Source organism: Sceloporus occidentalis, unplaced genomic scaffold (genome assembly GCF_023333645.1).
Source record: "Sceloporus occidentalis isolate IW3139 unplaced genomic scaffold, rSceOcc1.0.p SCAF_24, whole genome shotgun sequence".
Lineage (NCBI taxonomy): Eukaryota > Metazoa > Chordata > Lepidosauria > Squamata > Phrynosomatidae > Sceloporus > Sceloporus occidentalis.
In genome coordinates this window covers 4,134,279-4,153,775 of record NW_028317004.1, presented here as the reverse complement: position 1 = coordinate 4,153,775, position 19,497 = coordinate 4,134,279, and the positions used below count along the sequence as shown (strand labels likewise).

The window sequence follows — 19,497 nt, the reverse complement described above, 5'->3', positions numbered from 1 at the left end:
GCATGGATGTGTACTTGTGTGTATGAACATAGGCGTGTACTTTTGTGTGTGTGAGCATGGATGTGTACTTTTGTGTGTGAAGATGGATGTGTAATTGTGTTAGTGTGTGAGCATAAATGTGTAATTGTGTTAGTGTATGAGCATAGATGTGTAAGTAGAGTGAGATGGAGTGTGTGTTATTAAGTATGAGTAAGTGTATGTAACTTGTGTGTTTATATATGTTTTATGTTGGAAAGGGGGGTCAAGGGGCAAAGAATGCACAGACTAGCTGTTGAAGTTTGGGGGCCTGGTGGGAATTTTCGCATCAGGGCCTGGTGGTTTCTTGTTACGCCCCAGCCTGTATGTATTTGTATAAAGCTACCATACCCCCTCTATGACGCCTTTTTTTAAAAATGTAAACAAATTCAACTTTTCTAGTCTTCTTTCATTACTAAGGTGTTTCAATCATCTTACTAACTTTGTGGCCTACCGCTACTTTTGCTCTATGGATAAATGTTATGTAATGATACTCTACATCTCTAATGTATATTTAAACCAAAACTAACAGTTTTGGTTTTAACAGAATAACCATAATTGATAATATTTTAATTTTAACTTGTAGTAAATATTGTTTAAATGTAACAGATGGCGTTCTTGTTTTTAATTAGTCATGCCTCTAAGAGTTCTATTTTGATATTTTAGATGACTTAGGCTTTAGGGAGTTTGTAGACTATACACAAGTGCAGTAATTCACTAACCTTTGGAAGACCAAAGGCTGAACAACTCTTGAAAAAAACGGACAGTAAATTATTTATGCTTTGCAGATTGATTATCATAACTTTCTGAAATTTAAAAGGAGAGATCATGGCTTATAGAAATTAAGTGAATTATTTTAATTTCATTGAAGCTTAGTTTAAAAAGACAGAAAAAAAAACAAAAGAAAGGGATTTTAACTGTTTGCATATATATATGCTTGGAAACATTTAACCTATTGCTTTTGTTATAAAACCATAAGAATTATTTACTTGACAAATAAAAAAAAACTGCTGAACTGGCAAACATCTACTGAATGCTCATAGCAGGCACATTTGGAATTGGTGTGCTGTTCAAGCATGTAATTGGAATATTTTAAAGCCCCAGGGTTATTCAGTCTGTGGCTGCAAAAATAAAATGTCTTGATAATGACATATTTGTTTAATCTGTCTTTAAGAATGTAATATAATATACACACCTCATAATCAATGTCCAAATAATCGATGTCCCCCTTCATGTAGAAATGGTGCACATGTCTGTCAACAGTAAAATTGACTTGTCTGCCAAACCGCTCTATGACAGCCCAATGCCATTGCTGATCATCTAACAGGCTTCCCAGGGAGACATTAACACGCGGATTAGAAGGATGAAATTCTACATTTCCTTAAATGAGAACAGATGAACCATTAAATCAACAAGCCAGCAACCATCAACATTAGCATACTTCAATTATTGTTTGACCTCAGACGTTTGTTCTGCATATGACATTGTATTTACACAAAATGGGCCATCACAGATAACAATTTATTTTAAAAACCTCAACTTCAATATCACTTTATTGTGTGTACAAATTAATTGGCTAACTACTGATTACTGTACCTTAAAGGAGGCCACATTACTTTAAAATAATAAGCTTTTAAACCATTGAGCAAAACCAATGATTTTTGGGGTCTGAACATACATGCAATGCACTCCCAATATACTCTTCAGGGACATACTTGTTTGTCAATCTGGGCAGATCCTTTTCAGCACCTCCACTTTAAAATGTAAAAACACCCACACTCTAACTCACTCTTATACTCTGTCACACACTCACACTTATCCATGCTCTCTCACACTTTCACTCACTCTTACAATCTCTAAACCTCTCATGCCTACTCACACTCTCTCATAACTTCTCAAGCTCTCTTAATTTCTCCCTACCTTCTCTGTCTACTGCTTCTATTTTCATGTTTCCTAAAGCACCTGCACCTCTTCTTCTGTCTTCTTTTTTGTCTGTTTCTCCCTGGTATCAGCTCCGTCTGGAGGAATGGTTTCACCCTTGCAAAGGTACTCCGTGAGGCCTGTTCAACGGAGCTGATACTGGGGGAAAGCGGAAGAAGAAAGCAGACAGAAGAAAGGGGACAGAAAAAGAAGAGGCAAGAGAGGAAGCAGCGCTGTGGGAGACAGGGACATGGAAGTGGTCAGCGAAAAAGGTAGGGAGTCATTAAGAGGGAATTTCCGGGAGACTTGAGACCAGTGTGTACCAGTATGGCATCCCCCTGATGAGCAAAACACCCCCCCCCTCAAGTCCACCACTGATTATTATGTTTTGTATCTAATTCATATATCTTTTTTAATTTCCTTGTTCCTTTTTCAATCAACGGGTACCTACGGAGCAAAAAGGAACTGTCATATAAATCTAACTATTATTTTTCTTCATTCTTCATTACAGCTTGTGATTTGTTTTTGGAGATTTATGGATTAAAAGTAAGTAATCTGGTTGAAAAAAAGCAAAGCTCAGTGGCATTTAAATTATTTCCCTTAACCTGTTCTAAATTCACTCTTCAAAAAGTTGAGATATAATGAGAAGGTGTGATCATGGAAGTTTCACTAACAAAAAAAAATCACTTATTATTGAATTTGAGCTGTAAACACATTGAAAATTCAGAATTTAAGAAGTGGCATATCCTTGCTAAGCCCATTAATATTTGCTTCACCATAATAAACCATTATGCTAATTTTAGCATAAATCTTAATTACCGTACTTTACGTTTTGACCACACTTGTGGTCATAAGTGTGCATATTTCATTTTGTTTTTTTAATTCCATTTTGCTATTGGTTATGTCCCTGAACAAGTAACGGTACATTAACCAATGTCATATGTATTATCCAGAAAACTGATTGATTTTGTGAACCTTTGAGGGCAAAATGTCACTGCATCTGATATTTTCTTTTTCACTTTTAGGATAAATAACTACTGATTTTGAGGCTTCTTCAAAGAGAAAAATTCTTCCAAAGAAACACATTTTGTAATTTTCATCCCAGAAAATTGACTTTTCTTCCAACCAAACATTTCCATCAAAACACTTTTTAAGAGCCAAAGTCACTCATATTTAAGAGAATGAATCCCAAAGGTAGTGAAATGCTAGGTTGGACAGATGTCATAGGAACTGTAGCACAATTTATTGTCACAGTGGCAGTCTGCTTGCAGTGTCTATTCATAAGGACATAATGATGACAATCAGCACTATTTTTAACTCTTCAAATCACTTTTAGATAAGCTTATGAAGGGTTAAACACCAAATTAAGTGACTGCTACCAACTGATTATTGGATAACTTTTAGAAACAACCCTTCTCCTGACCATAGAAGTAAATGCAATGATCCACGGAGTTCACTATAACACGCCAACAAAATGTCTAATATTCTACTGAGTTACATTAACCTTGACGGCATTCCAAGTCAGATGGAGGCCCTGCATCATATATGATTTTTAACCAGCAGCAAATTTTACCACCTTATTAACGTTAACCAGACTCTTGCATACATATTTGAATTCAAGAAAAAAATCACAGATTGGCATCCAAACGTTCAGTCATTGTCAACTTCAACCTAAGTTTGTATTGCGGTTTGTAATAATGCAACATAAACATATTCCCGAATAAACCGGTGAAACTCAATGGTGCAAATAAGAAGTTATGTGCCTACCACTACGCTGTTTGTGTTTTAAGGTGAACTGTGCCCTTTAAGCGTATATGATAGCTGCATGGCCCCTTTAAATATTTTTACTGTCTGTAGAATCTCCCTAAATGCTTTTGCCCTTTTCCACTCCACCCATCTAGATACTCTGCAGGAGATGTCTCAGCTGAACACATCTCCCTGTTCCTGATCCACCTCTAGTCAGCTCCAAGAAGTCAGTTAGTCACAAGGAGGGAGGGATGCTGCAGCAGGGCAGCCTCTTATTTGTCAGGTAAGAGCTTTATTTTTCTGGACATTCACTTCCAGTAGGGGACAATGCTGACGCCCGCTGGGTGGTCATTTGAGGAGAAGAGAGACCCTGACTTTCATACAACTAACCACAGCCATCATAAGGCTAGCCCTGCACTCACACATGGCTTATCCCATCCCCTTGTGAAGATACTCCTTCAAAAAACCGAAAGCTCCGGGTAGTCTGTTACCTGTAGATATATTGTGTATAAAAGGAATTAGCAGATCTATGTTTTAGCTCAACTGCCTCACTTCAGAACATACTATCACAGAAAAGGTTATATACAGAAACACAGATTTGTTGATCAATCACAGTTTTGGTCATCTTTTTTTCCAAGCCTAAAATCTCTGTAAACCCCCCTCCCAAGTTATGGTAATTTATAAACAATAAAGACATCATAAAATGCTCTAAAAATAATGAAATCATTAAGAAATAAATAATAAACATTACCAAGGTGAATAATTAAAGAAAGCCTTCCTTTTCTAAGTTCCAGCATGATAAAATCACCATTTTGGCCTTCCCCATGGAGCAAAATTCCATCGCTTTGCAATGTTTTAAATTTAAGAGAAATCACATCTTTCATGGTAATCATTGATTTCTGTTGAAAACGATAAAATATGGAGCTTTTCCCATCCAGATAAACTATGTCTGATCCTAAAGAAATGCAAACACATTTTTAAAGTTAGACTGTTAAAAAAAGAAAAAAACACAAGCTGCTATGAAATTTTAGTGCTAAAAAGGAGACACAAAGGCTGGTTCTCTTTATACTTTAGATTCATCTTCTATCCAGTCTGACTCTGTTTTGATGTATGTTTTTAGTTTTAATTCATATGAAATGTTTTAATTAATAAAAGCCAACCCACCAATTATATATTACATTCCATTCAACTGGATCTATGAATGAACAGGTAGATGTAATATTAAGGAAAATGAATGTATTTTAAATGTGTTCATACAAAAAATGCATTATATAAAAGTCTTATAGAAGAGCAAGGAAAAATATTACCTGGATGTTATGGAGGTGTTATGTAAGACATTAAAGTAAAACAAAGTTAATAAAGAAAGATCCAGACAGACTCCTGGTACAAATTACACCTTATATGGAATATATTTGAGTTTATTCATTACGCCATGTAAATGAGCTGTAGGTGATTAAAACATTTCATCTCACTGACTTAAAGGGGCACTGACAAATATAAAATGAACTATAATTGAATCTATAAAAAAAAACATGTATCATTTGTATTGTTATTACTTTTATTTAACATCCAATTGACTTTTTTTCAAGTACAAAACAAAAGCTTTTCAAGCAAGCATCCACATTGAAATCTATGTATTCTATTAAAGAAGAATCTAACTTTGGGGTACACACAGTTCTGCTCTGATGACAAAAAGCCCACACCAGAAAATGCCACATGGAAATTTTGTTTTATAATAGTATGGAAAACATTCCTTCAATGCACATATTTTAATTCAGTGGAAAAGGTCCCCAGGGTGGTTAATGTTTATCTATCCGTACTTGAGCACATATTAATGCAAATAATGCAATGCAATAAGTGTTTCTATTTTATGTATGTGTTAAACCGTTTAAAAGTAGTAACTGTCTATTGTTTACAATGTTTAACTATTATATATACTGTATAATATTACTGGCACCTCATTGTAGGCAAATATGGCTGGACTTTCATACTTAGTTTACTTAAACACCATTGAAACAGAAATGTAAATGAAATAATCTTTGAAGAAAAATACAACCAGGTTGAGAGTGTTCTGCCTCTAGAAGGTATTGAGTATTTAATTATATAGTCAGAAATATATGGTGAGCTAGATTTCCAGTCTAAGAGGATTTCCAGTCTAAGCTAAATAATTTGCAATTGCAATACATTTTAAAAAATGTAATTTACAACATTTAAAAAAAAGCTATAACATACATACTTCTGATACAATATATTTTGTTGTCAGTTGGAAAGTATTCTGCGGCATATTACAGCAAGTGATTCATTCTGTTTTTCTGTACCATCTTATATGCCAAGTCACACATTATAAAATATTTATAATATATTTAAAAGGGCATACCAATATATCACAATAGTATGTCAATATCTGGGTAAGAATATAAGTTTATAGTTATCAAATGCAGCATATACTTACTATATGTACATCCGTATATCTCTATTCTCATTCCAATCCTGCCATTGGGATTCCAATCCAAAGGAATAAAACGCATAAATCTAGCTATAATATGCTTCTGAAGTTTATGTTGAACAACACTGTCAGCATTTGTATTTCCTATAAATGCCTGAAAAGAAATACATATCTTTAAACATCAAAAGTTCACAAAAAAATCTTCACAACACAAATGGCTTTATTAATATATGTACAAAATTGGGATGATTTCCCCTTTAGGACACATTTTTTCTACCTATGTAATATTGATCTGTTTTAAAATATTTTAGGACAAAATTAATCCTAATAAAATCAATACTGTATTGTTACCACTTAGAATTTTAAAATGAACTTTTAATAGTAATTTTGAAATATGTTTGAACAACATAATTTTTTAATAATTTTAAACTTTATGTTCAAAACAAACTTACTTGTAGTGCTCTATTTTGGACAAGAGCTTTAAATAATCACATATTATAATATATAATGACTACGTTCTGTTACCTGGCCTTTTGCAACCTATTATTCACTGGTATTTTCGTAGTAGAATCTACTCAATATTTTTATTTTTCATCTTCAATGGCGTTATAAAAAAAAATATGCAATATTTAAATATTAATATATTTAAGTTAACATAAAGTAGCATATGGTGAATAAATCATATAAAATTATAATTCTCCAGGAGCATTTCGGCCCTACTAGCACGATACATGGATATATAGTCATGGCTTCCTTTACATAAAACAAGATCACTCGAAAATAATAGCGTAAACACTTGTGCGTTCCTATTCGTATGGTTTTTAACAAAATCTGCCAATTTTGTTAATACAAATGTCCAAAAATGAGGTGGGACTCTCAACTAAACAAATGAAAACGTTATTCTCTGCTTCTTGTTAGAGACCTTGAGTGAATAAATGGGAGTCGGTGACAACCAATTTTGGAAATTAAATTTGTTGTTTTTGCTTATACTCTACTAATTCCACACACATCAAAGGCAATAATTGGTTGCATAAATTGTAATATTGGCTATACATCTTTTTAATGTATAAGATTTGAGACATCAAACTTCTTGTACCTATACCTTAAACTACTGAACACAGAAAAAGATGCTGCTTATTGAAAATGTGTAAAGCTTTTCTAAAATAATCAAATTCAGAAAAAATATAATTGACACAAGAAAAGTTACTGTTATTCCAATTATGTAAAATTCTGCATTTAAGTTTTCACAGCAAGACCCAGAACAGCATGTACATAAAGTGATTGTTCATTACTGCAATACCAAACATTTTAATCTTGTGATTCACATTCCATTCCATTAATAAAAGGATGGAAACAAAACACCAGTTTAATTGGATATATAAAAATATTTCAAATATGACAAGGCCCATTTGCATTTACCTTACCTATGGGAACAATAGAATTTTGACTAAAATGCAATTATGATTTTTAAGTGATTGAGCTGAAATACCTTTGAGGCTTTTCCTATATTTATTCCTACATTAACTTATATTTTATTTAGCTCAAGGCAAGGAAATTGCATATGGGCACCCCTGGGACCTTTTTGCTAAGTCTTTTTCAGAAACCTTAAAATGGAAATGGGTTTTTACATCTAAAATATGTTGCTGTGTAAACTGAGTGATATTACTGTTGTAAAAATACAACAGATATTTCCGCCAGGAAAATTTTTCAGTGCCCTGACATTGACAATTTTCAGTGCTTTTAGACTATTTAGAAAGAATATATTGATTAAAAAGAAAAATAAGCCATGGTTCTAGGCTAAAACTTCACATTACATTTATTATTTTTATGTTATTATACATTAATTTAAAAGTTATAATTACACCACATACTGGCAGTTTCATGTATGCTTTACTTTCTAAAATCTTGGCTGGTTGTGGCTAGGGAGGAGAAGTAACAAAGGTGGGGGTGACTGGGGCTGGAAACAGGAGGGCATGCTATGGTACACAACTTACTGAAAGAGCCACCATTTAAGTACATATTGCGCAGTCGCTAATGTAAATCGCTGTTCTACTTATTTGACAAACTTTCATTTTACTGTGCAGTAGCTTGTTTGGCAGATCTGAGAATTTTGTTGGAAGTCTCAACCTTGTTGCAGTCTGTGTCAAAAAAATGTTAACTTTGCAAGACATCAGATTCACAATAGTTTTGTGAGACCTCTGACTTCTGAATTCCATCTTAATGTAACGCACATTGCTGAACGCCCCTTCCACATCACAATTAGAATTTGGCCGCACCAAAGCAGTTTCATCAAATGGCAGAGCTTTTTAAATCTCAGATTTTACTTTGGACAGCTTCCCCCAGAATTCATCAACTGGCAAACTTTCGTAGTTTGGCACCAGTCCCTCAAGGTTAGTTGAGACATAATCCAGGACTTCCAAGTGGAGCTGTTCTCTGGCGTCTGCCTTGATCACATTTGGAAATCTCTCTGACAAAATCAAAATCTGTTCTCCATATTGACCTCTGACAGATTCTTCAAGATTTGGCCTCTCATTGGGAACTTCTCCAAAAAATGTTTTAATGCTCCTGAAATAGAATGCTCTGGCATCTTTAAAGAACTACTTTGTCTTGTAAGGGGGGCATCTCTTGCCCTACCTCACCAAACAACTGCTTCCTTACCAGGTACCCAATGAAAAACTCTTTATCTGGGCGGTGAATTTCTGCGTTGCTTACATCTATTTCCTGAATGTTGTGTTCTCTCAATACCTTCGGCTTAATAAATCTTATTGCTGTGTCATGTAGGAGCTCTTGTACACTCTGATACAACTTGAAGAGCATAGGTGCCTTGTTATGGAAAATCAAATTTGTCAAAGCATTGTGTGAAATTTTGGAGAAAGCATGCATATAGTTGCATTTGGGGTCTTTCGGCCTTCTCTGAATATGAGATGACTTCTGATTCTCACTCTTTGACTTAAAATATGAAAAAATCTGACAATTGGTGGAGCAAATGATCCAACCCTTTTCTTAAAGAAAGCCAGCATGTAGGACAATGCTTTGTACAATGTACAATGCATAGTGTTTTGCTATATCTGAATCTGAAAATATTTTCCTAAATAGCTTGCCTATGTGCTTACACATAAAGAGAAACAACCCAAAATTTCACATGAAAAATTAGTAAAATGAGAATAAAGTAAAATAAAGTTGAAATAATTACTTCCCAAACATATGGCAGCTGCCCAAGAAACACTCCTCAAGATGTTTAAAAATGCCAATCAACTGAAATTGGGCCGCACATACATATGGGCAAAAAATTAAAAATGCATATTGTAAATAAATACGGAATGTTGTGTGTTATAAATATCACTCACAAACAACCGTAGAAAATCAGGCCCATCAGAGTATTCCCAGAAATTTATTTTTAATCATTTCTTTCAAATCTATAAATCAAATGGAATCGAAATAGTGCAGTATCTTCATATAAATAATGGTATAAAATCAGAATGCACTTACAGAGAGCAGTGGCATAACGCAATGCTATGCAAGTGCGCTTGAAGGTAAAAAAGTCCAGGAATGGTATGAATAAAAATCCGAAGGGTACAATATTTCAACACGTTTCTCTGCTGAATAATCACTCCCTAATATGTAGTGGTCCCTAAAGGAAATACAAGCTTAAGGTGTATCTTTATTATATTTTCTTATGTAATAGGTTACATACATACTTTGTTTTTGTGATTTCACCTAAGGTCTGGTTTATGCAGAAAATGTGACATTAAAATATGTACTTACACTGTTTTGCATTTTATATTACTGTATTATTTAACTCATGGAGTATTTTTGTATTCAATAACTAGTTTACACATGTCCACAGGGAGTTTAGCCTCATCACCTAGACAATACAGTAGCTCTTTATAGCAGCTAGTTAAAATAATGTTAGCAATCCTAATGCCATTAGCACGCCATTAGACTAAAAGATTTGTGCACACCTATTAATCTCACGTCAACATGTCTTTTACAGTCATTTTTTAAATATGTAGCAACAATGTTTCGCATTATATTATACTATATTTTATTACTGTATTATTAATCTCATGTTTTCTTTTATTCGATAACTAATTTATACATGTCTATAGGGAGTTTGGCCTCATCACCTATACAATACAGTAGCTCCTTAATACATAGCAGCTAGTTAAAATAAAGTTAGACTGTAATAGATTTGTGCACATCTATTCATCTCACTTCAACATGTGTTTTGCAGTCATTTAACCCACCATGGGCACTTGAGAAACCACTGCTGCAAACAGTGCAGCAAGCTACACTTTCAATGTTTTTTACCCCTATTATGCATGGGTACACTTTCAAGTAGTCTGTGGTGAAGTGCGTTTTGTAGTTCTTTTTCTTATTTGGACAGTCTGTCATTTCTCTTTGTGTCAACCTTTCAGTTTTTTTGGTTCAAGATTAGAAAATAAAATATTAAAATGTAACTGAAAACTTATTTAGGGCTATAACATAATTTCATATGGGAATTCACGTGATCAGTAAAAGCGTGGAACGTACTTTGCCTTTCCACATACATTACACTAAGTAGCTGCTTAATATAGCAGTTAGTTAAAATAATGTTAGACTGTCATAAATTTGTGCACACTTATTACCTTTTGGGTAGTCTGGGGAAGTGCGTTTTGTACTTCTTTTTCTTATTTGGACAGTCTGCCATCTCTCTTTGTGCTAATCGTTTATTTTTTTTTTTGGTAGGCGAGATTAGAAAAGAAAATATAAAAATGTAACTGAAATTTTTTTAGGGCTATATTTCATAGGGTAATTCTGATCATCGGTATAGAAACACAGACCGGAATGTTCTTTTCCTTTCCACATGTTTAGAATGAATCAATGCAAACACTGAGACATAGCTGCGTCACCCTTTTAAGGAATGGCGACTCAGTGCATCCTGATTGGTCCCTCTTTGTGCTAACTAAACTAAATCAGTTTGGTGGTTTTTTTCCGTTGGCAGCCCCCGGTACCTGTAGTCTGGTCCTTATTTGTGGTAGATGAGCTCTTTAGAATCGGGGAGAGCGAGTGACACAACACTCGTCCTGAGGCTTACTGAAAAAACTGATAGGTTAGTTAGCACAAAGATAGAACTACCAGGATGCGCCACTGAGAAAGACTAGGGCATAGACACCAGAGGCCACAGGAGGATGTGAGCCCAAATATTTTTTTCAGAGCACGCATGAGGATCTCTCCAATGATCCCCACCATCTGCAAAAGCTGAACAGTTAGACTGCTCTGCAGGACAACTATTGAGATGTCACATATAAAAAAGCAATGCTGTCTTTTCTTCCTCTTTATCTTTTGTAAATTCAAACCAACTGTATTTTGTTATTTGATTTCTAAAAATATATGGTAAGAAATGCAAAATTGCAATTATAAGCAGAATGATTTAAAATGCATAGTTCTACAGCGAAAAAGAACGATTAAAATACGAATGAATGATTGATGAACAAATCATTTTATCCTTCTTTTGTTCTCATTACTTTTGCATACCACAATAAAAAAGCTGATTCAAATCTTTCTTCCTTCTACTTGCTGCTACCACCTCATACTGCACTTAACCCCATGCATAATTTGATTTACTAAGTGGTATCTTTTTCAAATGGCTAGTTGCTAGCCCTAAATACACCCTCAGTTACAATTCTGGTTGCATCTTTTTAATTGCATACTCATTTTTTTCCACCTTGTTTTCAACCATTCCAAAGGTTTTTTAAAAAAAATAATAATTCTGGATCCTATTTCTAAGTTGTTTTCAATTATTAAAAAAATGAAATCTAAAGAAACAATAGACTAGGATGATGATATAAGAAGAACAAGTAAATATGGCTATACAGTCATGTAAAAAATAAACTCTACTCTCTTTAAAGTCTATGGTTTTACATATCAGGACATAATTACAATCATCTGCTCCTCAGCAGGTCTAAAGATTAGCTAAAAACAACGTCAGATGAACAACAATACATGACATATTACACTGTGTGATGAGTTATTCAATGAAAATAAAGCCAAAATTGAGAAGCCATGTGTGAAAAACTATATTTGTAAGAAACCTCATGATGAAATAGCTTGCAGAACCACCTTTAGCAGCAATAGCTTGAACTATATGTTTTCTGTATGACCTTATCAGTCTCTCACATGGTTGTGGAGGAAATTTGCCCCACTTTTCTTTACAACGTTGCTTCAGTTAATTGAGGTTTGCTGGCATTTGTTTATGCGTAGCCTTCTTAAGGTCCTATCACAGCATTTCAATGGGGTTGAGGTCTGAACTTTGGGCTTTTGCAACACCTTGGTTCTTTGTTTTGATTGTGTTTTGTTTGATTTTGATCAAACGTGGCTCTCTTCATTATGGCCAAACATCTCAACTTTGGTCCTGTCCGTCCAAAAGACATTATCCCAGAAGTCTTGCAATTGGTTCAGATACAACTTTTGCAAACCTAAGCCCTGCTGACATGTTTTATTTGTACTGTCATGAACTTTATAACATTTAACATGCTAACTGAGGCCTGTAGAGTCTGAGATTTAACTATAGGGTTTTCTGAAATGTATCTGAGTATTGCTCGGTCTGACCTTGGGGTGAATTTGCTGGGATGTCCACTTCAGGGAAGATTGGCAACTGTCCTGAATGTTTTTGACTTTTGAATAATTTACCTAATTTTTTGTCATGGTAAGGAACAGATGATTGTTATTGTGTCCTGATATGTAAAAACTTAGAATTCAAGGAGGGTGTGTCTTTTTAGTACAACTGTAGTCAAGTACTAAATCTAACACTTTTGCAATGAGTGAGGAATTTCAACCTAATATATCTAGATATCTGTTCATTGTAACATATATTGATAATTTGAGTATTGACAATGCGCAATCAGCTTTCATTTCAAATATAAGCATTGTTTTCTCCTTTCTATAGGTCTCTCTCGTTACTTGCTTCCTCTAAAATGCAACAAAATAATTGGAATCGTCCAGTCTTTTTCACTTTTAAATAGATATACACAGCTGTTTTAGCATGCTAGTGTTCCAAAATGTATGTATACAAAGGCAACAAGAACATTTAGAATATTCAAGTAATACACAATTATTTTTAATAAACATATTGAAAATATCACAGCCTAAATAACAGAAAATGTTTTAGTAATAGTTCTATTGCCTACCACATTATGTTGTTGCAACTATCTGTACATTTACAAAGTATTATCTTTTTATTTTCGCCCCAAAAGGTGTTGGACACTTTATCTGAAGTATCTTTGAAAAATGATCCAGAATATGCTAAAATTTCATTTACATATAGATTAAAAACAATTTTGTCTTTCTAAAAAACTGTGGAGTATATATTTATTCATAGCTAAACACATTTACTAGTCAGAATATTTAGCGAAACTGTTATATTAAATTGAACAAGTGACCTAAGAATTATTATGTGGAACTTTTTTCCACTTCCATTAAAAATTCCTAACAGCGATTAAAATGGAATAATTTTTCGCTAGTTTTGCAAATAAAAATGTGATAAACTGTCTGGGGCAGAAAATGTAGCATTTACATCTTCCAGCATAGTAAAAATATTCTATGTTTCACATACATGTGCTAAATTGAATATGCAATATATACTTGGCTAAATAAATTAGTCTTCTGCGCACAGTGGCAATTACATGTTAAAAAAATCTATAAATCTAACAAAAAGAGACCTTGTCACAACAGCAATCAATAGAATGGTCCAATCAGCAGAAACATTCTATCAGTTGCTGTGGTGAAAATACCACATTATATCATTTTTGCATCAGAATCACCATTCTATACATAAATCCCTATGTCTATTCACTGGACCAATCAAAAGTTGTTTGTTTTTATATATATATAGTAAACATGGATAGATGAGAGATAGATAGATAGATGTGTGTGTTTATTATGTAATTATTGCTCTGTAAATGGTTTCTGAAGATATCAGATGGGACCAGTAAAATTAAGTTTCATTAGTAACTAGACTTGCGCATTCGTCTTCGGGCGAACATGAAAACGAGCCCGAAGAGGCCGTTTTTTTGTTCGTTCCGAAGACACGCCGAAGAGAATAGAGTGCCGGCAAAACGTAGGAGAAGACGAAGACTCACAACCACGAAGAATCGAAGATTCTTCGTGATCGTCTTCGTTTTTGCCGCGCAGCCGCCAAAATTTCAAACAGGAGTGAGCTGATCTCGTCTGTCAAATCAGCTCACTCTTGTGACGTCACGCTAAGGGTCTCGTCCAATGCCTGTGCTGCTGTTTTTTGAATTCTGAAGGCGCCTTTATAAGACCAGAGCTTGCCTGAGAGATCCATTCATTTTTCGCTGTGACTGCTTTGGCAACACTGCTGTGCTGCATCCGAGCGTTACAGAGAGAGATTGTTCTGTTCTGTGTGAGACTGGTAAGCCTTAGCCTGCCATTTCTCACAGTGTACTTCATCCTCACTTCAGTGCTACTTAATATAATTAATAATAATAATTTGATTAATTTAATTTTTATTTAATTTGTCATCAACTGTAGTGTAAGTGCTGTTGAGTTGCATGGCACCTCACCTGATGGAGCAGATTGCCTTTCTTAAATTCAATCTGCCCAAGTTGGGTTACCCAGCTCTTAGCTTGGAAAGTTAATTTTTTTTCTCTGTAATGTTTAAGGTAGTTTCTCCCCCTGGTTGCACGTGTTTGTGGTGTGGCAACGTCTGCTACCTCCGCCGGTGTAGCCAATTTACGCTAGGGCCTAGTGTCTGAGTTCTGGAAGTCCGCTCCCAAACGCCATGGACTGACAGACTTTCATGCTTTGCCCTGGGGTGAAACAGGTGAGCGGGTCGTCAATTGCCCACTCATTCACCTTTTTCCGTTTCCAACGCTGCTGCTGGTGGTGGTGCCAGTATCTTTTGCCAGTTCGCTTCCTGGCTGAAATCATGCCTCAAATGTCCCTAATGGAGAGGGTAGTTTCTCCCCCTGGTTGCACTTGCTGCGGTGTGGCAATGCCTGCTACCTCCGCCAGTGTAGCCAATTTACGCTAGGGCCTAGTGTCTGAGTTCTGGAAGTCCGCTCCTAAACGCCAAGGACTCTGGAAGTCTGCTGCCAAACGTCTAAGACTGACAGTGTTTGGGTGCTTTGCCCTGGGGTGAAACAGGTGAGTGGGTCGCCAATTGCCCACTCATTCGCCTTTCCCATTTTTCACTGCTGCTGCTGGTGGTGGTTGTGGTGGTGGTGCCAGCATCTCTTCCGTGCCAGTTTGCTTCCTGGCTAGAGTCATGCCCAAAATGTCCCTAACGGTAAGGGCAGTTTCTCCCCCCTGGCTGCCTCTGTCTGCGGTGTGGCAACGCCTGCTACCTCCGCCAGAGTGGCCAGCTTACGCTAGGGCCTAGTGTCTGAGCTCTGGAAGTCTGCTGCCAAACGTCTAAGACTGACAGTGTTTGGGTGCTTTGCCCTGGGGTGAAACAGGTGAGTGGGTCGCCAATTGCCCAATCATTCGCCTTTTCCAATTCCTTTTCCATTTCCATTTCATTATTTTCCTTCTGATACACAACCAACCAACCAAACATAACACAATAACACAAATAACACAGTGACATAATACATAACACATATAACACACAGTGACAACACACATAACACACATAACACATACACGTACAATGCACAAATCACAAGGACCTTTCCTCTTGTTATTTGTCCTGGCCTTCACTTCTACACTCACTAGCATTAACGCTATAACTCACACTTCATACTATAACATTTTTCCATCCACATACCTGCCAACAGACCCAACTTTTTCAGGGACAGTCCTGCTTTTTTCCAGTCCTGTCCCATCTAATTTAGCTATCTAGGTATGCAAATACACGTTGGTAGTTATAGCTCGGTAGGTAGCACTAGTATAAACATTAAATAAATATAATAAAGTACTAAATAATAAATCTAACTTTAAAATACATTTAAATAAACCCCTTAATTTTTTAAAACCCATTAAAATTAAAATTAAATTATTATTTAGACATAATACATCTTTAACCAAACCAGTGCACTGCTACTAATCTTAAACATAACCGTACATTAACCCTAAGCTATTTTTTAGTTCTTGTCCAACATTTTTCCATCCGCATACCTGCCAACACACCTAAGATTTTGGTGGACAGTCCTGCTTTTTTCCAGTCCTGTCCAGTAAAAGTTGGGTTGTTGCAAAGTATGCCATTGTGAATAGGTAGCAAATGTTAGGCATGTATTACAAGTGGTCCAAAATCAATTTAAAAATGTAAAATAATCCCTATTCTTTTATTAAACATCTATGGATGTGTGACTGTGTATGATAAACGGAGGCCAAGTTCCTTGGAGCATTTGTCTCTAGGTCATTTTGCGTACAGTACACCTCAGTACGTGTGTGCAACTCTATTGGTCGTTTCGGCAGGGGGCTGGCCTGCCATCAACGAATGAAGTGCGTTCTGCAATTCACTTGTTGATGCCAGACCAGCCCCCTGCCGAAACGACCAATAGAGTTGCACACACGTTCCTTCACGGCAGCTGCTGCTGCTCCGATGTGTTGTTAACCCCGTATTAACCCCTGCTAGGCAACCGGGAAGGAAACGAAGATTAAACGAGCACGAAGAATGTCCGCGAATATTCGCCCGAAGAGAAGACAGGAACGGGCGAATATTCGCGGAATACGAAGGTTTTTTTCCCCCCGAAGACGAGCACGAAGACGAACACGAAGAGCCCCCTGGTGCCCAAGTCTATTAGTAACCAATCTTGTTTGAGGCACATACTAATCTTTAAGTTGTAAGAGGGTGGTGGTCCAAGTCATGAAAACGGTATGAGGTTCAACACTGAAGGTTTTTTTCAAGTGTTAGGGAGCAGGTGCATGTAAAGGGGGAGTTTGGAAATATTGTTAGCCTTGAGTGCTACGATCTAAGTGTCTAGCCATGATAAGATTTGTTGAAAGTCTCCTTAACCAGTTATGCATTATACAGGGTAAGGTCAGCAGGAAAAGCTTGGTAGCACTGGCCAGTCATGATGCATATTGAGGTTAGTGATTTGAACATTAAACTCTTAGTGAATAAACCCCAGTGACCTAGTTCTATAATTTATCAAATCATTGAATCTAATTTTCCAGAAATGTTTAAAAAGGTAAGTGATACAAACAGAAATCAGTAGTGCATAAAGAGACTAAATAGATTTATATCAGTCACCTGGGCTTTTTTCTCCTGTGACAATCACTTTAAAGCGAATCACTTTAAACTGCTATCCCGTTGTATACAAAATGATCAAAATAACTGTCTACATTTTTAAAATGATATTCAGAACTTTAGTGATATTCAGAAATTGAATTTTAGTTGCTATTTCAGGAAAGTGTGAATTGTATCCACCCAATATCCAAACCAAATACTGTTTGAATGTTCGTGTGAAAAAGAAAGCACATCCTCTTTGAATTTAATGGTTTTACAAATCAGGACATAATAACACTCATCTGTTGGTTGGCAGGTCTAATACATATTATACTGTGCTATGGTTTATTCCACAAAAATAAAGTTACAATGGAGAAGGCATCTGTGAAAAACTAAGTACACCCTTACCTCTTCCATAGGAATTACGATGCTAACTAGCAGACGGGTGCTGCTAATCAAATTCCCATGAGTAATTGATCATCAGCAAGTGTTACCACCTCTATAAAAGCTGAAGTTAGCTGGTCTGGAACATTCAAGTGTGTGTTTACAAAATGCCAGACTCTACAGGCCTCAGCATGTTAAATGTTAACATGAAGCCAATGTGGCCATAATGTGCAGAGCCACATTTGGCGAATGCCAAACTCAGCATATCAGCACAAACACCTCATACCAACTGTCAAATATTTAGAGGTGATGATTTGGGCTTGCAGGACCTGGGAACCTTGCAGTCATTGAGTCGACCATGAACTCCTCTGTATAACAAGGTATTCTAGAGTCAAATTTGAGGCCGACTGTCCAACCAAGCACACCAGCAAACCTACCACAGAATGTCTGAAAAAGAGAAGAATCAAGCTGTTGCAATGGCGCAGTCAAAGTCCAGACCTCAACCCCATTGAAATGCTGTGGCTGGACTTTAAGAGAGCTGTGCATAATCAAATGCCTGCAAACCTCATTGAACTGAACCAACTTTGTTAAAAAGAGTGGGCCAAAATTCTTCCACAACGATGTGAGAGACTGATACAGTCATACAGGAAACCATTGCTTCAAGTTATTGCTGCTACAGGTGGTTCTACAAGATATTGAATCATAAGGTTTACTGAGGTTTTTTTACACCTGGCTTCTCCATTTTGGCTTTATTTTTGATGAATAGATCATGACACGGTGTAGTATGTGTGTACTTTCTTTTTTACAGGGCTGTAGATATGATCTTGATACCAGAGAAGTAGCTGAAACATGATGGACAAGTCTAGAAGATGCCAGACATAGAAGCAGAGCTGTGAGTTGCGGAAGTGGTTAACAGAGAAGGTATAAGACATGAGAGAATGAAAATAAGCATGTGAGTGAGAGTGTGAGAGAGTGATTCAGAGTAACTGTGGGCTTGGACAATAAATTTCATTTCCAAATTTAAAATGACCCCCTGATTTTCATGCGAAAGGAAAGGGCAGGAAACATAATTTGTTGTCTGAAAATAAATGGGCCTAAAACAAACTAAAAAATGAGTCTGCATAGGCCCATTTGTACATGTCTACTTTGTATACATATATTTTAGATGTGATATCACCACTATGGAAGTGCACAATTATAACATGCACCAATTTATGGTGTGATTATTCCCCATTTCATTCACCCTTGTGAACTGTCAGCTGAAAGTGAATGGGAATCGATATAGGTCCATACATTTCAAAAATTAACTTTATGACTTACATTCCTTTTGACAATTTATGTTCAAACTGTTAACATTAACTACCTTTTAAGTAGTGAGTAGTACCAAAAGTTATTGTGTTGTCACTTCTCGATAAGTTTTCTTAACCAAAATACATTTCCAGTATCTAGAAATAATGTAAAATTGTTCTTGCCAAGCAAAGCTAACATGATGATTCCTTTGGATATATATTTTAATAAATCTGTTCTTTTCATTGATGCCTTCCTAGGCTGCAACCATTTTCAATTTTCATCAGGAGCAGCTCATCACAAAGTGAAATATGAGTGGGAGATCAGCATGGAATAGTGTCTGTCAGTGTAGATTAGGAGAAGCTTTCAAAATTACTGTTTCTGTTATGGCCTGATATTGATATTGATAAAAAAAAAAGATCTGAGGCATAAAAATAACAATGGTACCCCTGAACGAAAGATTGAAAATGTGAGCTCACTATGGCATTCGGTTTATGCTGATTAAATATGTGATATTAATGTATTC

At 35.9% G+C, this 19,497-nt stretch overlaps 1 protein-coding gene across 1 annotated transcript in view; it reads right to left on the bottom strand.

The window, feature by feature from the left end:
• The window catches only part of LOC149300530 (contactin-associated protein-like 4), a 144,203-nt gene that overhangs the window by 79,494 nt on the left and 45,212 nt on the right, over window positions 1-19,497 (bottom strand). The window contains exons 5-7 of the mRNA XM_089485026.1: window positions 6,134-6,281; window positions 4,433-4,636; window positions 1,211-1,395 (exon numbers count right to left, since the gene is read on the bottom strand). Of these exons, the coding sequence (XP_089341152.1) occupies window positions 1,211-1,395; window positions 4,433-4,636; window positions 6,134-6,281 (537 nt within the window). The remainder of the gene's footprint in view (window positions 1-1,210; window positions 1,396-4,432; window positions 4,637-6,133; window positions 6,282-19,497) is intronic.